This window comes from Musa acuminata, chromosome BXJ2-5 (genome assembly GCF_036884655.1).
Source record: "Musa acuminata AAA Group cultivar baxijiao chromosome BXJ2-5, Cavendish_Baxijiao_AAA, whole genome shotgun sequence".
NCBI classification, from domain to species: Eukaryota; Viridiplantae; Streptophyta; class Magnoliopsida; order Zingiberales; family Musaceae; genus Musa; species Musa acuminata.
The window spans coordinates 6078999-6106619 of NC_088342.1; the positions used below are offsets into that span (position 1 = coordinate 6078999).

Below are 27621 nucleotides of genomic sequence, written 5' to 3' on the forward strand. Positions count from 1 at the left end.
TTTTCTAATATAATCAATAAATTTATTAGAAATATTATAAACTTGAAAGTTATAATAATAATAAATTTTTAAGGTCTAATTTAATCATAATATAAATTTTTTATCATTATAATTATAAATAAAGTGTGTAATCTCTCTAGTTATTAAAATATTATCATGAATATTTTTATCCTTAATAAAAGTATATTATTCTTTCGAAATTAAATCAGGAAGCAAAGGTTTAATTCTATTGATTAAAATTTAGTCAAAATCTTGTAACATTAAAAATTAATAATCATGAAAGAATTTTTTTATCTTAGGAATAGAAACAAAAAACGTTTTAATCCATCCATCTACCCATCCATCCATCCTGTAAAATAAGAAAATTACCAATTCACCGTACACGTGGAGAGATCAGGTAGGCGAGTACCGTGTGACACGCTGCCACCAAAGCGCGTTCCACTTGGGCGGCCGAAATAGGCGTCGGCCAGCCGAACGGTCTCACCGCCACAGGCAATCTCTCACCCGCGGAGCACGACACCGCAGCCGTTCCTTTTCGCCACGTGGTGCTTTCCTTTGTTCTTTTCGTAGCCCCACCCAAAGAGATGTTGCGAAAATTATATTACTTTCCTTATTATTAATAAAAAGAAAAAAAAGGAGGTCTTTTCCAACTTCCGCAGCGCCGTTCGCTCTATAAAGCCCAGAGGAAGGGGGCAAGAAAGCACGAAGAGGAAGCCCACGGAAGGGATAACGACGACGAAGCAAGCTTCCGTGTCCCCTTAGCCCTCCTCTTTGTTCCTTCTATTATTCCTTCTCATCTCCCCCAATTTAGTCGTGGCCTCGGATTGTGAAGATTGATACCGGATTCGTTGTCGAGGGCGTGAAGAAATCGATATCAGATCGGTGTTTTCGGTAAATCTTCTTCGTTCCTCTTTTTCGTTAGGTATTGATCTTGATTCCTTCAATTGTTGCTGCTAATCTCTGCTACTTCGTTCTGGTTATCTGCAATTTCAAGAACTTACATTCGATAGATGATGGTGAGATCCTGGTTAATCCCCTATATTTTATCCTCCTTTTTTCTTCGAAAGTATATTAGAAGCGTATATGTTCGATGATCAACGATTTGTCTAAGGGAAGTTGTGATCTTGTTGAGATTTAACTTAGATCGTTAATTGTCCCTGCAAATCTGTTTATTGTTTCCTTTCTTGCAGGAGATTCCAGTTTTTCATAGGTTGGGAAGTTGATTAATCCGCTACTCTTTTGGTTACTTAACTAACTAGACGAGATAAGGTTTCGTCCTTCGAATCTTGGCTGTGTTAGGCTTCTCTACTTTTGCGGTTGTTTCTTCCAAGTTTTTCAGAGGTTACCACGCAATTTATGTGCATTTATATGATGCTACTCTGCATATTTAAGAACGCCGATAAGATCTTGGACATTTGGACATCCGTGTGTTGTAAGAATATATTAAAAGCTAGTAACTTCTAATGGTAGTTCTTCCAAGTTTTCCAGGATTGATGGTATCAAGGGACTGCATTCATGTCATGGTTTTTGGAATAGGAAAAGCGAATATTTTTCTCTCAAAGCTTTCCGTGTAAAGCTTTTGCATCTCTTGTTTGCTGCTAGAGCAGTACTTGGCTGATTTATCTTCAGGGAAGGAGAGTATACATTTCTATGCCAGATATTGAGGGAATGACTCTAAGGAATGTTTCCCTATGGATAAGTTGAAGGAAGCAGAATAGCTCATCAATCCTTTTTAGCACTTCTTTCCGGCGGTAACTAAACCCTTTACTTATATGGAGTATCTATATTTCAGATTGATTTGACTACTTGGGTGCAAAACTTATCTCTAGCATGTACTAAGAAGCACTAGCTGTATACCGATCTGCAGCTGTTATTTTGTTGATGTTTTTTATGCATCACTTACAAGTAATAATCACAACTTTGACCTGACTATTTTTATATGTTGTAGTTAAGAGCATAAAAAGTTAGCTTGTTAAGGCTGACCTTCCTGAATTGGTAGTCCAAATTATCAATGTTTTTTTTTTTGTCTCATCGGCATCTTCCTGTGATCCATTTTGACTCCTTCAAGTAACATCTATCAGTTTATTATTTTGCTTTTGTTTCTCATGACATGATAATGACTCTTAACAATTTCCCCCTATTGGTTTTTCCATACCTTCATTTTCTGCTACAAGTATCACCATAGCATATCCTCGTCAAAACATATGATCAACATAATTCAGCATCCATCAGTTCTTTTGAAAACCTCAATCAAAAGCATCATTGCCAATCCTTTAATTTGATTCCCACTTATGGCCGTGTTATTTCTCTGCATATCACAGCACTCACTGGATTAACCTTAGTCTATGACATGATTACTGGATAGGCTTATCAAACCTGGCATGTGACATGGTGTTATGACTGTTTGGAATACAATCAGTCTCATGCAAAGGACTTTGTGCTGTATCAATAGCTCTATTGTTCCATAAACATGTCCTACATTTGATCTTCTTCACATATTAGATTCCCTCCTCAACATCCAGGATAGACATCATTTTGTTTCAAATCATTGTATTTCCACACCAACCCCAACAAGTTGAGACATTATAGATTATTGTTGTTATCCTTGTATATCATCATTAAATAAGAAATGATCAATTCAGCATTTTGTTCTAGAGATTGTATTTCTGCTAATTGCCAACGGAAAATATGATTAATTTTGGCAATATTCTCAAGCACTATTTATCTGAATTATGATTATGGTCCTAATCTTTACCTTCTCAGTTAATCTATATATTTTTTCATATCTCAGACATTGATCTTAATATAAGATGCCTATTCGAGCTTGGAATAGCTGGTTATCTCATATATTATAAACCATATTTACTCGTAAGCCTAGATTAGTCATAATCTGCATTTCCAAATTTTTGATAAGAAAAATAATTGAAAGCCTCGTATGGTACATTCTAACTTTAATACTCCTTTTAGTCAACTCATATTATGCATCCTCTCTTTACAATGTGATTGTTTGCCGAATTAATGGTCTCGATGGGTGATTTGTACTATGGCAAACTTAATTGAACCATTTGTGGGCATACTTATCCCCACTATCTGTTGATGTTTTCTTATCCTTAGCTTAATATTGTTATATATAATTGCTTATAAAAAAATATATGATTACTTGTTGGAAGGCAGGATGATCTTTCACTCTTAAGTATGGTCGAGAAGTGTCAATGCTATGGCCCCAAGTTTTTTCACTCTAAGTATGGTACCTGTTGAAGTTCTTCTAAGGTTCTTTAGACTTGCCATCTGCACACTTTCAACCTTTTCAGATAAGTTGATTTTGACTACTATTGTAGATTCATCGTTGGTACTTGGTAGTTGGTACATACAAATGATGCTTTGGCACTAACTTCTCCTTAAAAGTTCTTGTGGTACAGCATATCCACCAGATAATTGATAGTGTTTTGGACGTGAATATTCAGACAGGTGAGGTGCATTAGATTAACTTGACTGTTGCATCTCCTACACAATGGTAGAGCATCTCTCATCATAGACTACATCTGAAATTTATCATTACTTCAGGTGGGGTTCTCTTTTTCCTTATAGGTGGTGTTTTTCTAAGGTATATAGAGGACATTACTATTTGTGCTTTTCTTGATTTGTAATGTCACCCCAACATGTCCGTCTATCAAATCGTAAATGTTATTTTCGTTTATATGAGGAAGAATCAAATGAACAGTTAGTTTGAAGAGGGATTGCAACATGACTCTCATTCATAGGTCAGGCTTTTTAGGTAAGGTTATTTGGGCAAAATTCCTGATAGTTTTCAACTGAATTATAACTGCTGTTGCAGGAACTTTGTTGGCCTTAGGGGTCATGGAGAAGAGGATGTCTATTTATGGATCCTTATCAAAACCGTCAACTATGAGAAGCTGACATTTTGAGGTTTTACAATGCCAGACCTTAGTTGCCGAGCCCATCTGGAGTTAAACATATTACAGCAAGACAATGCCCAGTGCAACAATCTATGATTTGGAGCCTTCACTATTTGAACTTGAACAAGGCATTACGTCAAGGTTGTGCTGTATAACCCTTAGATGTAGCTTCTCTATTCTTGGGTGCTACATGCGGCATAGATGACGCCAATAGCATTGGTGATGATGGTCATGGATCATTAGATAGATACTATGATGATTTTGCAATGAAGACAATATATTATATCCATTTTCTGTGGTTGCTTCATAATCTTTTGCTCTAAGTATGAAGCAGAGAGAGAGAGAGAGAGAGAGCACGAGTGAGAGAGGGCAGTATTCTTTTCAATCTAAAGACTTCTTTTACTGATCTAGGCCTGCCAACTCTTTATGTGATCCTTCATTCCCTTGTGCTTGTCTAGAGCTGGAACCAATTGTTAGGGAATGCATGAGTCTATGAAAATTTTGTTTATTCTTCTTTAGCAGATCTTTTAGGATGAGGCCTGATATTTCTACTGGATTTTGTGAGGAAAAGTTTGCCCTGGCTTTGAGTTGGTAGGCATTGGCAGCAATACTTCCATATTTTAATTGGCATCATGTGATGTTCTGGCCAGGGATACTTGTGAAGATTCTGCATGTGGTTCCAGGGGTATTTGAATCCTTCTGCTCCACTGGATGTGAGGATCAATGTTTCTCCTTTTGACAATTGTTAACAGGGTTAACATGACTAGATCAGATGGAAGTGAAAGGCCTGAAGACATCTTGTAAGGAACGTGTCTGTTGGCATCTGAGCATCATTAACAGAATCACAACTACAACAGCTGCATGTCAATTGCTTCATGACATGTCGTCATCTAGTACTGTGGGATTTATTGGAGCTGCAGTGCATTAAGCAGGATTTTTTTCCCTCATCATGTGAACAATTCCATGATGTTTAAGGTTTTGTCACATTGCTTTTAGTAATGGTGGCTAGACTTCTTATAGGAGGTCTTGTTACTGATAACTATTTCATATTTCTCTGCCTTTTGTAATGATGAGGTATCAGATGATGTAATTGAGTTTGTAACAGAACTATGATAACTGAAGCTAAATTTGTTGAGTCATTACTCATTTGAAAAATCTACAGAAGGTTATTTTTTGGAGTTAGAGCAACACATTACTTGTACAAAGTTGGCAACTTGGCATTATCATCTATCCTACCATTTGATTAAATGGTGAACAGGATCTTTGAGGTATTTAACAAGTCAAATGATCTATGTTAGACATCCAGAGGATACAATTTTAGTCTATACATAGCTGTGGCATTAGAAAGTGGTACTCTTAGCACCATCCTTGGACTCTTCAATATACAGTATTTGCTCAGTCTGAAGGTTGTGCAGTGACTTGTTCTTATTCTTAATTGAATCGGTAAAATTCATATCAGATGCTTACATTTATGATATGGTGACCTTTTGCATCTTTGTTATACTGTGAATCAAACAATTAGGTGTACATATCTTAGCATTTTAATGTAATTATGAAAAAGCGAGACCAACCAATCTGTCCACTATCATTGTTTGGTTGGGAGTAGCTTTATGGTGAAAATATTTGGTATTTACAATTCAAATTTATTATGTATGGCTACTATCTGTAGTATTCTAAAGCAGAGTATTTATTATAGTCTGAATCGATTATAAAGCAGAGTAGCAAGTATAATCCATGCCCCTTTAAAGTTCCTGAATATCATATTTACATTGTAAAGTTACAAATGTGAACATGTCGTGTATCTTCTTGAGATAGAGTCTCTGTATAAACCCTTTAGAAATTCTCTGTAATTTCCTACGTTTGGAAAGGAAAGCAAGGGGATTTTTTTTTTCCTCTCTTCTGTTTGTTTTGATTTCTTCATTTCTGAAAGAGTATGACAAGGAATAATTATCTGCTTCAGTTGGATATGCATGTATTATTGTGGACAAGCTTTTGATTGGTACTTTCTCTTGTCTCTCGATGACAGAATATTCTACATGTTTATCTGTTCATACTCTTCTTTAGCCTATTTCTTAAGTGAAATGCAACTTTTCAATCTTTCTTCTATTATCATTTTGAATTTTATAAATTTAAGTCATTCTTAAGTCCCTCTATCATCCTTGACTTTTTTTAAATTTATAATTTTTCCCTTTATCAAGAACTATGGTGGAATTGGTAATTGTCCAAGTTCTGTAAGAAGACTAATATAAGTGTCAGGTGTTTTTCGTCTTCCGTTGACTGATTACTGATAAAATATATGTTTTCTTTTTGTTGTCAATTCTGTCATTTGCTCCTGTTGCTTATATCTTCTAGTGGTTCAGCATTTTACAGTTGGCATTTGGGAGTCCTCTTTTCATCATATTTATTTTGATATGCAAAATGCAATTCCTTATAGGCTTGCAGAATTTTCTTAATGTTTTTTCACTTGTATCTTGTGATTAATTCACAGTTTACTTTGCCTTGGTCTTTGGAAGTATGGCTGATACACAATTGATTCCTTGAATACATAAGAATATGTAGGTATAATTATACTATGTTTTTGCTACATATTTTTATATTAACAGTACTCTTCTGGTAGGTGAGAGTCACAGTCGATGTTGTCATATTGAAGTGACAGGTTTTTTTACCTTGTTTAAAGGGCACTGGAGTTTGGACAGGATTAAAAAAAATTATTTGCAACTTTGTATCTTTAATTTTTTCTATCATCTTTAGTTCCACATCAATATGGAGATGCCAGTTGATAGTTGGAAACATGCAACCTATAAGTGTCTGGGGCAAGAGCAAATCAGTGTCTTATTAACATTTACATGTTATATGCTCTTAGTTTCTGGTAGTACTAATCCAAGTGCAATGTGTTTTTCATATATGTGATAGCATCCATATGTGTGAAATAACATCATCAATTTAGAAAGGAGTTGAAAATGCAAATAATAAGCAAGGAAAAAGGGACTAACATGCACAATTTTGTGTTTTATCAATTACATGCATTTATTACCTTCTGTTGCATCATGTATTCTTATTAATTCATCATGCAGAAAACATATATTTGTCTTTGTGCAAGATGTATTTTTCACTCTTTAGAGGCAACTTCTGTAAGTGGCTGATGTTTGTGACAAATATATTATATTACTGTTATTATAATTCCCTGGCCAAGGCATTTTTAAGAATATGGGATATATAATTTGAATCATAGATTTATTATTCTTGGTGTTCCATTCTCAAATTATTGGAAAAAAATGCAGTTTCATATTAAGATAATAAGTAATCATCAAATAATCAGATTTATTCCTGATTTTCCAAGAAATGGGGTCCCTTTTCTGGCTTATAGTGCCATGATAGGGGAATTCTAAAGAAACTAAAATAGTTGCAGAATGTTTTTTTCTCACATTGGCTGGGACTAATGAACTTCAGGGGTTCGTTTTTGAAACTCTTTTTACATATATACATATATTCAGGTGGCTGCTTTGCACATAATTGAACAGATACTTGTGATGGCACTAAGGTTAGTTTGGAACTTTAATGAGGTTGTGCTGAAACAAAATTAAGCATAGTTTAGAGACTTTAGACATCCAGAAGGAATTCAACGAAGATATGGTGTTGCTTGGCACTGAATTTCACTGAACACATTTGTCCAATCAATAACAACGAATTAGAGATCCTGATTTTGGCATTCTGGTAGATGCAGAAACATTTCCTACTTAATTGACTTATATCAACAAATAAACAAGACAAAGGAGGATGCATCTGATCACAAGGGGATACATAGTTGCTGTTGGGATGTTCTGCAATATCTAGGCATTGCCAACATTAGTTGGCAAAAAAAGTTATGTTTGATTATTCCGTGTTAGACATCTTCCAAGACACTATACACAGATATATGTAGCAGTAACCATTTGTTATTTGTAAGTGATATCTTTTACCTTTTTTTTCTTCTCTTTGGACAGCATTGCACGTTCTATGTTTTATTGATTAATCACGTATTGGATTGTTGTTGGCCTCTTATGGAGCTCAAGGACATTTCAGCCTGCCAGAGAAACTTAAAGTGGCTAGTTTGCTGCATTTTCGTGAAAATTTTCTAGGACTGTCTATAATCCATACTTGAAGATTGATCAAAGTATCTAGTTGAATCTGTATGTGTTCTCATATATTTACATCTGTTAGGCTTTGTTTAAGTTGCAAAAAAAGGGGCAACTTAGCTCTTTGAGAAATTAGAGGTTTTCTTCTTGGCCTTCAGTTCTATTATTTGTCATCTAGATGCAAAGTGAGATATCACAGTAGTATCAAGGTTTGTGGTCTCTGCTGTTATGTCACTTTACCAAGATTCTGTCCTATTCTGTTGTAATGAGTTAATCAACACAGCATTCAGCATACGTAATTGGAATAGTTAATATAGTAAAAAATTCAGTATCTCCCTTTCTCATAAAATAACTAAAATCTTATGTAGAATATGGAATTCAAATAAAATATATATTGAATAAGAGGTGCCTTTTCTGTTTATACAGTTAAATAAGTTTGAAAGTATATAAGGTTGTGCCACACCAGTGGCAGCTGAATCAAGGAATCAGACTTTTTATTGTGCCCTTTCGTACCTTACAATTGTTAGAGATGTAGTTATTTTTCTGATAGAAGTTGCTTAAGATGCTTAACTGTATAGTATGTAATAAGTTCAGTAGATGTATTGTTGATCTTTATTATGGTAAATTAGTTCTACAAATTTGGATCTCACCTAAGCTTACCATTTGAGGATCTTGTTCTGTGAACACTTCTAACCAAGACTAGCTTTTTCCCTTGGTTGTAGTCATTATTCACTTATAGAGAGCAGGAAAGGTGCCAGGTGGGTGGGCAGCACAAGAATTAGGGCACTGGGGTATGTCGACCGAGTGAGAGAGAGAATGTTAAGGGTTTCTAAACTTTGGTTGCTGCAACCAATGTTCATCATCATTTGTGAACTTTTTATAAGAGATTATTGGCCATTGAAATGTTATATCTGGCTATTTCTTTTCATACATTGTTTTCAGTTTTTACCAAAAGTTTATGTTACATAAATATTATCTTGGCTTTAAGTAATCTTTTGTTTGTGATACTCATTAAGAGCATGGTTTTGAATGATCCGATAGTTGTTCTGATACAAATTTCTTGTTTATTTAAAAATTTTGTATATGTTTAATTACCTTTCGATCTTTTTTCATGGCCTTATGAAAATTTTTTATTGCCCTTGGAAGTGCTATATTCTGGACCCTGATCAGAGATTTATTTATTGCATATGCACCATACTAACTAGTTTACAAGCTTTTTTTCTTAGGTATGTTTTTCAAGCCACACTAGGAGTCTAAGAGACTAAGACTACTTTTATTTTGCAGATTTCATTCTACTTGTGATTTGACGCAAACAGCTAGTATGGATCATAGGCACTTAACTAGTCAAACTCAAATGTCTGAATTGGATGACGAGCGAATTTGGAACCATCCACAGCAAGATGGTCTATTGAACTTGGGTAATTTGCACAATTCCAAGCATCATTAGTTTATAGCTTCTCAATCTATTAAAAAGACCGAAAGAATTAAATGTTTTAATTTTAATTCCAGGAAATGGCTCATTTGTGTTTCCAGCTAACAATGTGGCCTCCAATGGGGTTAACCCTGTGACTTATTTCAACCCTACTTTGAGGGCAAATGGCATCCAATCAACAAGTTTTAGTTCTGAGGTTCCGAGATATGCAACAACTGTTACAGGAACGTCTCGTGATCCTTGTATGCATCTTCCATCAGGTGGAAGCACAAGTCAACCTACACACCATTCTGTTCATCACGGATCTTCCTATAACCAGCATACATTGAGGGAAGGGGGTAGCATTGGCAATCCATTAATGGACCATGAAAGAGCAACCTATAAAAGGAAAAACCCAGGAAGCTCCATGCCTCCTGACAGAGGAAACAGGAATGGATATTATAGTGCTGGAAGTTCTTCTCAGTGCTGGCACCCGTATCATGTCAGCTTTGTCCACAGTCACAGGAATGACAATGCATCAAGTTCTCAGGAAGGATCTCAAAGGAATGTCAGAAGTCGACGTGGTAATGCCATTCACCTAGAAGACATCTCACCTTGGATCAGTTCAAGTAGCAATGGCTCTCATCATAATAATTCAAATGCAAATACTCTGGGCGCTCACATGGTGGGACACTGGAGCCATACTCCTGTATCTATGCAACCTAATGCGAGGGTTTCTTCTTCAGGTTTTATTTAATTTATAGTTCTGTACTTTTGTGTTTTTTACTCTATTATCTTTCTCCGGGGTTGCATTAATGCTAATTTATATTTTTACTGGGTCCATGAAATTGCAGAGATAGGCTCCTTCAATCATGGTATAAACCAGTCTTATGTAACAAGTCATGCCACTAATAATAACTTGGAGACTGATGGATTATATAGATCCAATCTTACACCTTTTCCAACTCCTGGTCCTTCTGCAAGAGGCCTGGCAGTTGGTCCAAGTGGCTATGGTCAAAGAACAGCATACAGAGCCAATCCGAGCTACCCATCCATGGGTTTGGCACCTACTCCTGAAGATGTCGGGCTGCCGAGGATGGAACCTGCTGTGCCCCCGAGGTATTCCACACCAGTTTCTATAGCACGACAGAGTAATGAGAGGAGTGGAAGAAGGAATCGGTACAACCGATTCCAATCATTCCCAAATGAGGAAAATGCCCGTGTTAGACAGATGGAGGTGAGAATTTCAGTTTGAGACTTATTGTTTGTTCAGTCCATTCCAATGATATGTCACCCATTAGCTACCACAGAGATTGACTAGTCATGCATCATCACTGCAGGGTGTAGCAATGATGGGTCACCCGACCTTGTACGATCCCATGCACATGTTTGATCAGCACCATGGCATGAGACTAGACATAGATAACATGAGTTATGAGGTAATAAAGTGCTTGTTATTTCATCTTATATTCTTTTGGAATTGTTCATTCGTCATATCTAGTTCCGGTGTGTCTGTACAGGAACTGCTTGCTTTGGAGGAGAGGATAGGCGATGTCAGCACTGGTTTATCTGAAGACGCCATCAGAACAAGCTTGTCTGAGACAATATACTGCATGTCCGATCGATTTCAAGATGGCCAGGATGAGGATCGCTGTGCGATATGCCTGGTAAATTTATCGAACCAATTCATCAAAGAGAGATAAAAGATGCTTTCGGTAATGCTTGTCTTTTTGGATTAATCTCGACTCTGTGTATGAACAACAGGAAGCATACGAAGATAGAGATCCTCTTGGGCAGCTGAGCTGCAAGCATACGTTCCACTCCAGCTGCATAACGAAATGGCTATCGATCAAGAACGTCTGCCCGATCTGCAAAGCCTCAGCCTTGGAAGATACACCGAAAGGGGAATGAACAGCTGCTAAGTGTCTTCCAGTCATTCTTCAAATTTGTAAATATATTTTCTGCGAAGCATTCATTATGTCTAAATGGGTGCCTGCAAAGTCAAAAGAAACTTCTTCTGGTGAATTGCCAGTGAAGCTTTAGTTTCTATAATTATCGAAATTTAATGATCAGTATTCTGCAAGATAGTCTTTTAGAATGAACTCAACATTCTTTTTCCTCCCCACCATGGTTGGCTGTGTGATATCACTTCATCCATAAAGACAAATCAAAACTAAACTAAATGTTCATCCATCCATCCATTGATCCAAAAGCAGCATCACAGACTCCTACTCGGAGCCCACTAAATTAAATGCATTGGTTCTTGCAGCATTAAATAATGACGCACGTGATAAAGTGAACAATGACACAACCAAACCAGCAGAGTTTTGGGCTCCACGACACTGACTGATTCAGATGTCTTTGTCCAGTTCTTGTGGCCCCTTTTGAGGGCTTCTTGAAGACTCTTTGACCTAAGAAACCCTAAAAAATATTAAAGAGGATCCCAAAGCTTTGATCGACAAAGAATTAGCTAAACCAACTGGCAACACAACTGCATGCTCTATTTATATATTGTAATTTAGCCTTCACCTAAAATTATACTCATCTTTAAGCTGTGACCCAAGTGGTCTCCAGCTGCATCGTGTCTCAAGAATATAAAATGTAGATACACAATACGAAGACTGAGTAGAATCTCAATACAATACAGCCACCACATGAGATCATAGAAAGAGAAACCAAAATTTATTAGAGATGTGGTCTAAGATGATCTAATTTATCTTCATATATTTTTGTGATCTTGGAAGAGAGGTGAAGTCTAATTGAACATAGCATGATGCGGTTCAATGTTGAGATGTGTTCTAGTCCAAAATAAAACTGATATTTGACTCTCTCGCCAACGAATGTATATTGAATCCTCCAAATAGAAGTTTCTATTTCATGTGTCCTAATGCAGACAAAATGATTGATGTAGCCTCCTAATTAATAGTCCTTCGACTTAACTCACAACTTAAGAGGCACATCACCGTGATATGTGCTAGGAACGTGTCAGCACTAAAGGGGGTGAATTAGTGTAGTGGATAAATTTACGTTTATTTAAAATTTTTTCGTACGATAAAAATTGATTTCGAAAATGCTTAACTTGAAAGCACGTGCAAGTATAGTGAAATAAGAATTTCATTTGCGATAAAGGTAAATAGCAAGAAATAAATGTAAACCAGATTTTTATAGTGGTTCGGTCGTATTGACCGAACCACCCCCTGACATTTTCTCGGAGACTGTGTTTGGGTGGTACCATCGCTTGACACAGTCTCTGCCATGACGGTTCCACTTGTTGAGTCACTATTTGGACTTTCCACTTGGCCGAACACAGCACAAATTTCGGCCCAGTTGGCCCCTAATTGAGTTGGTTTAATTATATTCTAAACTGACTCGATTAGACTCTAAACTAACTCGATCTAGACATAATCGATTACAAGTGAATCCTATATTATCCGATATGTCATTGGTTCTTCTAGCACTTCGTCCGATCCTTCGACGCATCGTCCTCTCCTTCAGCGTATTACCCAATCAGCATGTTGTCTTCTCGTAACTTCTGGTCTCTTTGGCGCAATGTCCGATCTTCTTGGCCCGATGCCCTAATTCACAGACCGAAACCTTCTATCGACATGTCGATCGGACGTCCAATCTTCTAACATGTTTGCTGCGGCCCAACATCTGATTCCTCCTGTTTTAATCGATTTACCTCTTCTGATCGAAGCTAGTCCTGCATTACTTAAACGCACATCAGATAAATACTATCAATTGGTTTCATCATCAAAATCCAAGATTCAACAATATGTAATCTTGATCATGGCTCGATGGTTCGATTATAATTTTTAATTTTTAAAAATAAAAATCAATCGTTCCAGTTGAAATTAATGATTCACAAATATATATATATATATATATATATATATATATATATATATGATTTTTTATTTTTAATTATTTTTATTTTGTTTTAAAAAATCGATATTTTGAATTAAAATCGCCCCTATATGGTTTGGTTCGAGAACCGGGACGAAGACTAGTAATACGCACCAACGACATTTCTGATCCGAGTCGTGTTTGAATTCATAATATTATATTTGAAAAGATTGGACAATTATCTTAAATGACTATGACCAACACCATAAAATATATATATATATATATATATATATATATATATATATTAGTATAATAATAACTTAATTCCACCCTCCACCAAGAAAAGGTGAGGGAGAGGACAAAGCATCAATTCCCCACTCCACCAAGTAAAATAAAAATTAATTTTAAAATAAAAAAGAAAAAGATTCAATTATATGCATTAAACTCGAATTCCAAAATTAGCCTTCATTAATTGCCCAAATCCCCGTCATTAGCTTCAATTATTTGCATTAACTTAGCCATATAACCACCGATATATAAAACTCGATGAAGACAGAGAAAGCGACGACGAGGAGGAGTTCCGTTAAAAGTCTCCGCCCGCAAACCAGAGAGAGGAGTTGACGCCGGGAGGCGATGGGGAGCTACAAGTACTGCATGTGCTTCACGCGCAAGTTCCTGTGGAGCGCGGCGCAGCCGCCGGCGGACGTGAGGGAAGCGTTCACGGCGCACGCCGGTTGGGCGGCCCAGATGGGGGCGGACCAGCTGCAGCGGTTCCTCGCCGAGGCGCAGGGCGAGGCGGCCGCCACCCTAGCCGACGCCGAGCGGATCGTCGAGCTCCTCCGCCGGCGCCACCACCTCCCCTCCGTGCTCGCCCGCCCCGGCATCACCCTCGACGACTTCTTCCACTTCCTCTTCTCCGGCGACCTCAATCCCCCCGTCCGATCCCAGGTCGGTGCGACTCTCCCCAAAACCATCCAAGAAAATTAGGATCTTGTGATCTCGGTGCCGCTTCGTACTAAACTCCTCTGCCTTTTCGATCTTTATAAGCAATTTGCTCTCTTTAATGCCTGTCAGGATACGGTTAAGAATACGAACAATTAATGTAGGGTTTGGAACTAAGTACTAGATGTGGTTTAAAGACGAAGATTTCGATTCCAAGCGTCGAAAAGCTTTCTGATCTGTCTCAGACAATGTACGTTCTGATGGCCGGACTTGAGCCCTCGTGGTCTTGTGGTGAATCAGGGTTTGTAATGGTAAAACATGGGATTTTTCATGTAGTGATCAAAGCTATAATGGTGTCATGAAATTGCTAGCATTCAAGATCAAATGCTACCGATGATTTTAGTTGAGATCTTCTAAGTTGTCGTATGCTGCGGCCATATCTTTGCTATGTCTACTTTCCTACTTGACATTCAAGTCTTCTTAGAAATGAACTTATTCCTTTCAAGACCACACTTTTTCTTGGAATTGTCTCGATATAGGCTATAATCCAATTTGTTTGTTCATTATCTTTTGAACCCACTTGATATCCACCTTTTTATATAGAATAACTCAAAAGTGGGCATCTTACAGCAATAGGACACTGCTAAGATGCTTCTGTCCTATGCCTTTGAGATCTTTGTTTCTGGTGCTGTTGTCCATCAACTCCTGTGGCTGGATGTTGTCACATTGAGCTAGTAAATGATGGATCTTGACAAACTCATAATCATACGAAGTGAACATGAAGTCAGTGGTTGATGGGCTATAAATTTATCATGTGAAGATTCTTTGCTTTTTCACTGTTAAGTTTGCTTGCTAACAGCACAGGCATATTGCTAGTAGAGTCTAGCTGTGGTGCTTTGTGTCCTTAAATTCTTCCTTTTCTAATCTAATCCAGTCATCTCAGATTGCAAATATTTAATTTCATGAGTACTATGCATGTGAGTTGGAACCTGCAGCAAAATAGAAATTGGCCATCTTAGCTAGCTGATCAGCTTTGATAAACCTCAATTCAGGAGGGTCCTGCTACTGTAGGATCTCCCAACTACCACATCTCATCTCCCACAAACAGAGAGGATGCTTTTGTGGTTTGAAGTTTGAACAGTTGATGCCTCTATCAGCTCAGCTCTGTTTTGTGCATTATCAAAAGAATATTGTCAATTTTGTGCTCTATTGGATTTAGTGGTGTTTCTATTTTACTTTGCTTAGCAACTCATAAAAAACTTCAGTTAAACTGATCACAGTTGTCCACTTGATAATTGACAATGTGCATTGTTTTTCATATTGCCACTTTTACATATAGGTTTGACAGAGATGATGGAGTGTATGATATTTGTTTATCCACTCTTTCAATCTGTTAATGCAGTACCATTCCATAAATGATATTCTAATATCCGCTACAGTTTATGCCTTGTGTTGATAGATTAAATAGCAATTCATTTAACAGCAGTATTTTGCTTAGATGCATTACTTGACAACACATTTTCTCTCCCAGGTTCACCAAGATATGAAACTTCCATTGTCCCATTACTATATATACACAGGCCATAACTCATACTTGACCGGGAACCAACTCAGCAGCGATTGCAGCGATGTTCCAATCATAAAAGCATTGCAGAGAGGTGTCCGAGTAATTGAATTAGACATGTGGCCGAATTCTACAAAAGATAATGTTCACATCCTTCATGGAAGGTGAGATATTCTATTTGATGCTTGCTGTGTAAGAGCCTTAGACTAATATGACTGCAGCCAGACATTGCTTGCCTGACCTTGAAAGAAAATGTGACATGAATGGAACATTATCTAGTAATTTTCGGAGAAAAAATTATGAAATTGTTATGAACTTGTCTAATTTCACATAGATAATGTAAAGTAAAGAAATCATGCTTCACTTTGAACTCATTGTGCTTTTGTTGCTTTTTCTGCGCAGGACACTGACATCTCCAGTGGAGATGATCAGATGTTTGAGGTCCATTAAGGAGTTTGCTTTCTGTGCATCCCCCTATCCTGTGGTCATAACTCTGGAGGACCACCTTACTGCAGATCTCCAAGCTAAAGTTGCTCAGGTGAATGTTGCTCAATGTTTCCATGAGATTTGTTAGATCCACATGTTTTAATTGCCGGTTTAATTCATTTATAGATGGTCACTCGAATATTTGGAGACATGTTATACTACCCCGAGTCAGATTCTCTCGAGGAATTCCCCTCTCCAGAATCTCTAATGAACCGAGTTATTATTTCAACTAAGCCGCCAAAGGAATACCTCGAAGCAAAGAACATTAGGGACAAGGAAGACGATTCTCACGAGAGTGGTAAGGTTTCAAATGATGAAGAAACTTGGGGAAATGACACTGCAGATCTAAAAGCTTTAAGTACCTCTAATGATAAGGTGCAGCATTACTTTGATTATCTTGTATCTTCAAGATTAGATTTTGATCCAATGTGTGTCTGCCTCTATAACATTGTCAACATGTACCAGAAAGAAGATGAACAGAATGGTGATGAGCAGGATGAAGAAGATTCTGATGATGATGACGACGATGATGATTCAGCTCCTGAGTATAGGCATATAATAACGGTTCATGCTGGGAAACCTAAAGGTCGAATGCGTGATGCATTAAAGGTTGATCCTCATAAAGTAAGGCGACTTAGCTTGAGTGAGCAACAGCTAGAAAAATTAGCAGAATCTCATGGACCTGATATAGTAAGGTAACTTTCTTTTTCTTTTTTGTAAAGCACTGACTTCTATCATCATCATTAGTGCGATTCACAACAGCTGAATTAGTCTCCTCTGATGTGAAGAAGAACAATGATAATTGTCTTCCTGAGACAATTAAAAGTGCATGCCCTACCTGTAAATCATCTTCTATTTCTATAGACTAACTTTCATGGGACACCATCTTATATTGGAGAATAGAAGCAACCTTACTTGCATGTCATTTTATTTTTACATTTCTATTTCTATAGAATCATGCATGTTGATCTGCCTGAATTGTATTATAGGTTTACTCAGAAGAATATTCTAAGAGTTTACCCAAAGGGTACACGCTTCAACTCTTCTAATTACAACCCTCTGCTTGGATGGATGCATGGAGCACAGATGGTTGCATTTAATATGCAGGTTCTTCTTTTCTGTGATTAATATGCAAGTGGACAATTCATTCCTAAAGTTATATGATGCTTAGCTTCATGCATCCTTAGATAATTACTTGTCTTTGGGCTATTGTTGATACTACTACTTGCTGCAGTGCTGGTCATCTCATATGATACAACTTGTCAGTCATAAGAAACAGAGAAAACATAACATTAGCATTAGAAACTGTGGTGGGTGACCTAAGTTTCATACACATAGTGCTTAACTAATTACAACTGACTTCAGGGGGAAAAAAGTCTGATCAAATTTATTGCAGGAGGGTGCAAAAACTTCCTTCATTTTGAAGTGATCTATGCAGAATGAACAAATAAATCATTCATGTAAACTATCCTATCTTATATTCTTGTGCATCGAGTTAAAAAATGATGTTGCTATTTGAGTCATTCTGCATTATACTCTAGGGTAGAGGTGTCAATGGGTTGGGTTGAGAAGGATAGAATGGATAAAGAAACCAACTCATATACTAAATGGGTTGAATCTGACTCTGAAGGAAACATGTGCTTGACCTGAAGCTAACTTGCCAATTGATCAAGGATTCAGGTTATCTTACACCAGGATTGTTGGCCTAAATGATTCAGGTTAAGATTGCAGCTCTGTTCTTGGCTCTACAATTGAAGTCAAAATACAGTTTGTTTGATGCTTAGAAAAACAAAATCAAAATTATGTATGTGCTATTAGATAGTCCACTTTTTTTTATTTTTGGATTCAATCATAGAAGACATTTGTTTCTACAAACCTAAGCCAGATCTTTCTTGCTTGGTTCTTCCATCTTTTGGTTTGTACCAAGTAATTAATCTGATCCAATATAGGTATTAAAGGGTAAGTTTCTTTTTGTTTTTGGATAAGTGTGCTCAATTGGAGCAAAGTCAAACCATAGAACATGACCCCTTCTTGTTGAACCTGGTGGTAATAGGAAGGAGGACATTATCCTTTTCATAGGTAATCTTAAAGTAAAAACTCTGTCCCTTTGTCCCAAAAATTAAATGAGTAACACAATTGGAGACATTTGCTTAGTTTTGAAGATGTTGGTCATGTTTCTCCTTCAGCTTGATACTTTCATTTGCTAATATTCATTCTAATTATATACAACCTTGATGTTGGTCCATTAGCATGCTTGCGTAGATGTATTGTTTTTGTCGAAGCCTCTCCTTAGGCATCATTGCGAACATGCTTTCTAGCAAAGCCGCTCCATCGGTTGCCGCCATACCATACAGTAGAAGCTTCAGCCTTCAGACACCATACAATTTGAGTTTCCTGGGCATGCATACATACATTGCAATTCCATTAGTCAATGTGCAGAGGGTGAAAGAAATTTCACATGTACATCAAAAAATACATTTGCTTTCTCTATACTCGTTTACCAGTTTGTGTCTTTCTCTGGCAGGGGTATGGAAGATCACTTTGGTTGATGCAAGGATTGTTTAGGGCCAATGGAGGTTGTGGTTTCATAAGAAAACCCGATTTCCTTATGAAAGTTGGTCCACATGGTGAAGTTTTTGATCCTGAAGCAAGTTTACCTGTGAAGATAACCTTGAAGGTAGATGATACTCGCAGAACTCTCTCCATATCTATCTATGCTCATTTCACCTTCTTTTCTGAATTATGGAGTCATGGCAGGTTAAGGTGTACATGGGAGATGGATGGCGCATGGACTTTAGTCAGACACATTTTGATGCCTATTCTCCTCCAGATTTCTATACAAAGGTAAAATGCTCTTAAATGGTCATCTTCCACAGACATTCCATTAGAAAATATGCTTCTGGTCTTCAACATAGTCCTTACTGATCTCCAGGTTGGGATAGCCGGAGTTCCTGCTGATACCAAAATGAAGAAGACAAAGATAATAGAAGACAATTGGACGCCGGTTTGGGAAGAGGAATTCAGTTTTCCTCTAACTGTTCCAGAACTGGCTTTGCTCAGGATTGAAGTGCATGAGTACGACATGTCTGATAAGGATGACTTTGGTGGGCAAACATGCCTTCCAGTTTGGGAGCTAAGACCAGGGATTCGAGCTGTGCCTCTTCACGATCGGAAGGGAAACAAGTACAAGTCTGTAAGGCTGCTAATGCGTTTTCAGTTCGTGTGAATCTTGTTTGCTGGTAATTCGAGCAAGTTCTTCATCGGAGTAGTCTACGATCCTATACTCTTGTATGTCAATTTTTAAATGATGTAGTTTTGTATGGCTGTAACAGTAATTTCTTTGTATATACAAAATTAAGAAGCTGTTTTATGGATACATTTAATCAAAGAAACCATCATTTGTTTCCCTGAATTTTTTCTGCTTTCATGGGCACTCATAACTTCAGGAAGATGGTACAAAAATCTTCTGTAAATGCATGAAACATTAGGTTTACATTCCATAATGGATGAAGTCATGTGTTTGTCTTTCAACTCTGGCATGTAGTGGATGCAAGATTTTGAGCAGGTCTGTCTAAAAGTTTATGTATTTTCAGCTGTGTGTTGTTTTGATGGGATTAAATGACTTTGTATGGCGGTGTATGGTAATCTTCTATTGTAAACTCAATTAGATAAACAAGAGGAAAATCATTATACACATACATTTTTCTGAATACATTTTCTTAAATCTGTAGTGCGGATAATGACCCAACATGCTGAAGCATGGCCAGTGGTTCAGTTCTGATAACTCTGATAGATGAGGACAAAAAGTAAGATGAGAAAAAGATACAAAACATCTTAAGCCACAGGGTTTTGCATAAACATATCTAGCAGGATGTCGCTAAAGAAGTACTGAGATAAGGTCACAAAACTAATTGTTGAGCTAAATTGCGAAAACAAGGACCCAATTTAATTTACAGAGCCATAACATTGCATTTCAGAGGAAGATTCATGTGATCTAAAATGATTCGAGAAAAATGCATCAGCACAGTAATTCAAGTTGGCATGGAGTCATGAAATAACTAGAAACCAATGCTATAGAGATGGTTGAATTAGGGAGCATACGGATATGCTCGATCAAAACAATGAATCTGCAAAGAATACCATCTTAGTTCTGTTAGTTCATACTTTTAGCTAATTTGTGGCATGAGATTCAACTTCGGTATCGCCTTTCTGTTTAATTCTTGTAAACAATATGGACCTAGAATTTGCAGACCAAGAGTAGTACTTCCTCATCATAAAAGAAACTAACACAAAATTGGAATAGGCAAAGTATCAGAAAGTTTGTTGTTGCAATCACCTAAGAATGAGCAAAATCTTAGTCATCTCAGATTCTCACATATGATTAGGCATTATATACATCCGTTAATATGTTACTAATCAGAAAGCAATACCACGCTATGTGAGTAAATTACAGAACAGAGAGATTTGAACTTTTGTGCAATCTACATAAGCTATAACATCGGAAGCGATTCTATATCAAATAAAAATACTTATCTGGACAATGAGCCAATATGCCTCATCAAGTTTGCTAGCTCTCCCATAGAAACCTGTAGCCACAAGGTGCAACTCTTTCTTGTTGGTGTTCAGGTCATTGTTGAGCCTCTCAAACAATGTCTCTGCGCTCTTGCAAATGTCGATCGCAATGCTAAGGATCCAAATTTCTTATCTTGGCAACGATTCGAGATGCCTCATCGAGTTTGTTAGCTCTCTCGTAGACGCCTGCTGCCACGAGGTGCAACTCTTTCTTGTCTATGTTTGGGTCACTGTTGAGACTCTCAAGCAATGCCTCCACACCCTTGAAATCTCTCTGGCCACCCAAGAGGCTCAGCATCTGGAAGTGCACCCTGTCCGAGAAAACACAACCTTCTTCCTTCATTTCCTGGTAGACAGCATCGGCCCTATCGAACTCCTGCAGCTTCCCATAAGCATTCAAGACTGTGGCGATCATCTCTGAGTCCGGGAAGAACCCCACTGCTCTCATCTTCTCAAAGACCTCAATCACGTTGATGTGCTTCCTGTTCCTCGAGAACAAGTCCATCATACACCGAAACACAGATATGTCCTTTACCTCCCCGGCATCACTCGTTTGCCTGAAGAGCCATGCCGCCTCCTCAACACGGCCGGCATTGGCAAGAATCTTGACAGCGGTCTCCTTGGGAATGTTCTCCGGGTGTTTAAGGTCATGGAGCAAACGCCTGGCGTGCGCCACAAGTCCAGCCCTCTCGTACACCACAATTATGGTCTGATACAGCACGGGATCGATCTCCACGCCAGAGCACCTCAGCTTCTGGAAAAGTTTGGCAGCCCGGTCTAGCTTACCGGCCTTGCCCCAGATGGAGATAATGGTCGAGTACGTGATGGCGTTGGGTTCGATCCCCCTTTTCTGCATTTCTTGCACCAAGTTGCCGGCTTTCTCGTGCTCCAGTGTTTTCCCGTAGATCCTGATCATGGTGTTGTAGGTCACCACGTTCTGCTCGATCTCCTTGCGCTGCATGAGGCGGAACAGGTGGATGGCCTCTCCAAAGAGCTCAGCGTCCCCGTAAACCCTTAGCATTGTGTTGTAGGTGACGATGCCGGGCTCGACCCCAATCCGCCGCATACTCCAGAAGAGCCGGTCGGCCTCCTTGGCCATGTCGAGCTGGCCGTAGGCGTCGAGCATGATGTTGCAGGTGGTGAGGTCGGGGGACACGCGACGGGGCCGCATCTCGGCAAAGAGGGACAGGGCCTGGAGAAAGCGGCGGCGGCGGACGAGGGCGGCGAGCACGGTGGAGAAGGAGACGGCATCAGGGGCGACGCCGGCTTCGAGCATGTCGGAGAGGAGGAGGCGGCGGGCCTCGCGGAGGAGGCCGGCGAGGGAAAGGGCGTGGAGGGCGGCGTTGAAGGCCTTGAGATCGGGGTTGAGGCCGGCGGCGCGGAGGCGGGAGAAGAGGGCGAGGGCCTTGGCGTGGTCACCGAGGCGGAGGGCGAGGGAGATGAGGGTGGTAAAGAGGGGAAGGTCGGGGACGACGCCGTCGGCATCCATGAGGGGGAGGAGGGCGAGGGCGGCATCGAGGCGGTCGGCGCGGGCGAGTGCGGAGATAAGGGTGGAGTATGTGACGGGGTCCGGGGAGGGGCGGCGGAGGCGGCGCATCTCGTGGAGGAGGCCAATGGCAAGGGGAAACTGGGCGGCGCGGAGGGCGTTGCGGAGGACGACGTTGAAAGCAAAGGCAGATGGCTGGTAGCCGGCAGCGTCGACCATCCAGTCGAGGAGGGCGAGGGAGCGACGGTGGTCGGGCTCGCGGGAGAGGAGCGAGACCACGAAGCGCGGGGAGAGGCAGTACTCGCCGGCGGGGCCGCCCAGATAAGGGGACATGACGGCGTGGAGCTCCTCCGACGTGGTGGTCTGGCTCAGCTGGTACAGCAGCGCGGCCATGTCGACGCTGCGGTCGATGTAGTGGTTGCGTTGGGGGGGGCGGCGGCGGGTGGGATGCAGGTCGTGGTGGTGGTGGAGGTCGTGACTCCGCCATACGTCTCTGCCGGCAGCCGCTAGAGGAGGAAGAGTAGGAGGAGAGTCACAGAGACGAGGGTAGAGAGGAGGGGCAAGGCGAGACCTTTTCGATGGATGATGATGATGAGACGGGAAAGGATGGTGGTGAAGAGGCAGAGCTGCGGCTGCCATCTCCGCTTCACCGAAACCAGCAAGCATCGAATCCACTCGTGTCTCGTGCTCGATGACTTCTTTGGATTTATATTTTGGGTATAATTGGATTTTTCACACCCCAAAAATAACATTATTTTTCCTCAATTAAATCTTGATTTTAAAATAATTTTCATAAAAATAACCTCTATTTCGTAACATTGTCATGTAACAAAAAATATATTAAAAACATAAAATTATACGATCAAATTCTCCAAAATAAATCTCCATTTTCGGAAGCTGAACTTTTCCCCCTTTACAAAAATATTCATATTCGGTTTTCTTTATTTTTTTTGTTATCTTTATAATTTGAGGGACATTTTGTTATTATTAAGAAAAATAATATGTTATATGAGAAATTTAAGAAAAAAAATTAAAAGGCAAGCATTTTCAGGGAATTTGTCAAAAATAAATAAATATCTTGATTTAAAATTAAGAATAAACTCATTTTCACTAATTTTTACATTTTGTGCTCCTAAATAGGTCAAAATCTAATCGTTCAATTTTGACGGATTCCATATGATTTTGAAAAGATAAAAACTAAATTATAAAATAATTAGAGCCCTCCCTCAAAATGTTAGTCATTTTGTAATATGAGATCAAATCTGATTTTATTAGGATAATTAATTTATTTAATTTCTTTAAATATAAAAAATAGATTAAAATTAATAATAATATATTTATCATATTCAATCTTAATCTTAAATCACTTTGAATATGAAATTAATCATAATATTACCACAACATCTCAATGTTGATGTTGCCGCCATGGAGGTACTCTTCGTCCCACCCAAGCTCACCGACACCACACTCAATGGCGCTGCAACTAAACTCACACGCCTCAAGCCACCACTCTCGGAGGCTATCCATATTAGAAATCTTTGATATCAACTTATGTTTCTAAATCATTATAATAGAAACACAATAAAACTAATGCATAAACGAAATGACGTACCTCCAGCCATTATTGTTAAGAATTTCTACAATGGTTTCTTCTTGAACTTTGGCACTTCTCGGCTCAGAACTCTCGCTTTAGATGGTATAGGAAATCCTTTTGACTTCAAAAAGATATTGATCCCAGGAACCAAAATTCTCATTTATATAGATGTTCTCTCGTCAAGAATATTTATTATCACTAACTCATAACGTTCATAAATTAATTCAAATTTGTAACGTTTGGACCATAATAAAATTTTTTAATGATATTAAATAAATAACAATTTTATTTATAATGAATAAAAAATTAAAATATTTAAACTATTATAAATGAAAGAATTCATTATCATGAATTATTAATCTTAATGAGAACAGTTACATTCTCCCACTTGGTCCATTCGTTTAGATTTATAATTTGAATTAATCTTTATTGAATAACTTTCTTAAGAAATAACTACATAAATCATAGCGATAAATCCTCTAAGAGCGAGTATTATCATCTATGTATTACGATGTATTTAGTTTTTTAATCTTAATGTGGTAACATTACTTAATGAATAAACCTTATGTTTATTCTTGGTCGAGTAACAATATATTTTCTTAAAATAATGTGCACATGAATGAGAAAATATCACAATATATAAGAGTTTCAATATCATTACAAAGTGGAACCAAGTCTCATTTTCTCTACATGATCCTTGAATTTCAGAGGTGGCATGCCTTTAGTCAAAGGATCAGCAATCATCAATTTAGTGCTAATATGCTCAATGACCACTTTCTTTTCTTTTATACGTTCTCTTATGGCTAAATACTTAATGTCGATATGTTTACTTGGACTTCCACTTTTATTGTTTTTAGCCATAAAGGCCGCAGTTGAATTATCATAAAAAATTCTTAATGACCTAGAAATATAATCTATGATTCTAAGTCCAAAAATGAAACTCTTAAGCCATACACCATGTGAAGTAGCCTCAAAACAAGAGACAAACTCAGCTTCCATGGTAGAAATAGCAGGTCTGCTTGGTGCTTCTCCAAGAAATAGCTCTACCAGCCATCATAAAAATATATCCCGATGTTGATTTACGAGAATCAACACAATCAACGAAGTCTGAATCTGAGTAACCAATCATATCCAGATTGTCTGTATGTCTATACATAAGGCTTCCTATGACATTAGCATATGGGATATTTTTCATTGATTCTCTTTTAAAGTTGTTCTTTGGGCATTGGTTCAAATTGAACCTATCACCTTTCACAATGGGAGCAACACTTGGTGAACAATCCTTTATCCGAAATCTTTCTAAAAGTTTATCGATATAGATTTCTTATGATAGACCTAAAATACCTCGAGGTCTATCTCTATAGATCTTAATGCTAATGACACAAGATGTTTCACACATATCCTTCATGTCAAAATTTTTAGAAAAGAATTATTTCACCTCATGCAGCAAACAATTATCGTTGGTTGCAAGCAAAATATCATCTACGTATAAAATAAGCAAACATATTTTACTCCTACCGACATTCTGGTATATGCATTGATCCATGGGATTTTTAATAAATCCAAATGAAGAAATCACTTCATAGAATTTAAAATATCATTTGTGGGATGCTTGTTTTAAACTGTATATAGACTTCTTAAGCTTGTAAACCAAGTGTTTACCAACACTAAAGGAGAAACCTTCGTGTTGTTTCATATAAACCTCTTTCTCCATATCTCTATTAAGAAATATCGTTTTCACATCAATTTGTTATAACTAAGGTCAAAATGAGTAACCAATGCCAAAATGATACGAAGAGAATCTTTCTTAGATATAGGAGAAAATGTCTCCGCATAATCAATTTCCTCTTTTTGAGTAAATCCCTTTGCAATAAGTCTTGTTTTGTATCTCTCAATGTTGCATAATGAATCTTTCTTAGTTTTAAAGACCCATTTGCAACCAATAGTCTTTGCTTCATTAGGCAACTCTACAAGATCCAAAACTCCATTGCTCATCATGGAATTCATCTCTTCTTTAATTGCATCAACCCACAAATTTGACTCTTTGCAACTCATGACTTATGAAAATATTTCAGGATCATTTTTGGCTCCAATATTATAGTCAGATTCTTGTAGATATACAACATAATCACTAGGAATTGCTGATCTTTTATTTCTAGTAGATCTTCTTAATGTTATACCAATGTTTCCGTAAGGAACTTGTGGTTCAACTAGTTATTCGGGAGCTTGTTATAATTCCTGAACTGCTTGATCTATTAAAATACTATCAGTAACTTGTGGAATTTCAATGATTTGTTGTTCGGCACTAGTTTGTACTTGACGAGTGCTGTGAACTATAACTAATTTATCATTTGATGTAGAAGGTTGAGATTCTATATGATCATGTGTAGAAACTATGTTCCTGAAATGATCACTCCCACTAATCACATCATCCTCAAGAAATTTAGCGTTTCTTTATTCCACAATCATAGTTGTGTAAGATGGACAATAGAACCTGTAACCTTTGGATTTTTCGGTATATGCAATTAAATACCCACTAATAGTCCTTGGGTCTAGTTTCTTCTCTTATGGATTATATATCCTGACCTTAGACGAACATCCTCAAACACGCATATATCGTAAATTCAGTTTCCAACCTTTCCATAATTCAAATGATGTCTTTTTGACAACCTTAGTTAGAACTCAATTTAATATATACACAATCGTCTTTAGTGCTTCAGTCCATAAGAACTTAGGAAGATTGGAGTTACTGAGCATACTCTGCACCATGTTTAATAATATTCAGTTTCCTTTTTCTATAACACCATTCTGGTATAGAGAATCGGGCATAGTGTATTGGACAACAATCCCTTGAAGAAACTTAGTAAAAGGACCAAGTGCTTGTCCAATTTTAGTATATCTATCATAAGATTCTCCATATCTATTTGATCTCATAATTTTAATTTGCTTACCACATTGGTTCTCAACTTCAGCTTTAAAGACTTTGAAGGCATCCAATGCTTCATTTTTGTTATGAAGCAAATATATATACATATATCGTGAGTAATCATCTATAAAAGAGATAAGTATTTCTGACCATGTATATCCATGTCTGGATAACATATATCAATATGAATGATATTTAATATATTTGAACTCCTATTAGCATCCTTTTTGGACTTATTGGTTTGTTTTGCCTTAATACAGTCCATAAGTCTTAAAATTAGTAAAATCAAGAGTATTAAGTACCCCATCGTTAACTAATCTCTTAATTCTCTCTATGGAGATATGTTCTAATCTCCGATGCCATAATATAGAGGAGTCCTCAATAATATTACACCTTTTAGTGTCAGCGTGAACATGCACTGAACTTTAAGTATCATCATTTTGTAATAAAATATGGTAAAGACCATCAGACAAAATACCTTTCATAATACAATCAGATTTATATAATAAACGAAATGATGTATCTTTAAAATTAAAGGAATACCCAAATGGTATGAGTCTGAAAATAGAAATTAAGTTTCATGAGAAACTTGGTACATAAAAGGTCCTTTCCAATTTTAAAATAAAACTACTACTTAAAGTTAAAATGCATGTTTCGATTGCCTCCGCATGTGAGCCCATCTTATTTCCTAATAAGATGCTTTGCTCACTTAATAGTAGCTTCCTTAGGTTTTGCATGCCCTGCAAAGAGTTTGCAATA

General features: G+C 37.8%; 3 protein-coding genes and 1 long non-coding RNA gene across 11 annotated transcripts; 2 read left to right on the forward strand and 2 right to left on the reverse strand.

The window, feature by feature from the left end:
- Window positions 1-664: 664 nt before the first annotated feature.
- On the forward strand, window positions 665-11526 carry LOC135582481 (probable E3 ubiquitin-protein ligase ZFP1). 8 transcript variants are annotated; one of them, XM_065108292.1, is made up of 8 exons: window positions 682-891; window positions 4568-8823; window positions 9317-9450; window positions 9542-10189; window positions 10298-10680; window positions 10784-10882; window positions 10964-11110; window positions 11208-11526. In XM_065108292.1, exons 3-8 carry the CDS (start codon window positions 9354-9356, stop codon window positions 11352-11354), a joined length of 1521 nt encoding a protein of 506 aa, XP_064964364.1. In that variant the 5' UTR covers window positions 682-891; window positions 4568-8823; window positions 9317-9353; the 3' UTR covers window positions 11355-11526. The 8 variants fall into 8 exon arrangements, with proteins under 8 accessions (XP_064964366.1, XP_064964365.1, XP_064964364.1 ...); XM_065108290.1 differs by lacking the exon at window positions 682-891 and adding an exon at window positions 3881-4058; XM_065108294.1 differs by lacking the exon at window positions 4568-8823 and having other exon boundaries at window positions 665-891; window positions 9566-10189.
- On the reverse strand, window positions 3321-4084 carry LOC135612241 (uncharacterized). Its single transcript, XR_010486845.1, has 2 exons — window positions 3945-4084; window positions 3321-3887 (listed from the first exon to the last, which is right to left on the reverse strand). It is a non-coding gene; the product is annotated as an uncharacterized LOC135612241 (long non-coding RNA).
- Window positions 11527-13845: 2319 nt separating the features above from the next.
- On the forward strand, window positions 13846-19696 carry LOC135612242 (phosphoinositide phospholipase C 6-like). The gene is made up of 9 exons (XM_065108296.1): window positions 13846-14240; window positions 15766-15962; window positions 16201-16336; window positions 16411-16659; window positions 16750-16979; window positions 17274-17391; window positions 18809-18961; window positions 19042-19128; window positions 19217-19696. The coding sequence occupies exons 1-9, from the start codon at window positions 13926-13928 to the stop codon at window positions 19508-19510; spliced, it is 1779 nt and encodes a 592-aa protein (XP_064964368.1). The 5' UTR covers window positions 13846-13925; the 3' UTR covers window positions 19511-19696.
- Window positions 19697-20627: 931 nt separating this feature from the next.
- Window positions 20628-23024, reverse strand: LOC103984259 (pentatricopeptide repeat-containing protein At5g39980, chloroplastic). Its single transcript, XM_065108295.1, has one exon. It carries the CDS (start codon window positions 23006-23008, stop codon window positions 20969-20971), a length of 2040 nt encoding a protein of 679 aa, XP_064964367.1. The 5' UTR covers window positions 23009-23024; the 3' UTR covers window positions 20628-20968.
- Window positions 23025-27621: the final 4597 nt, after the last annotated feature.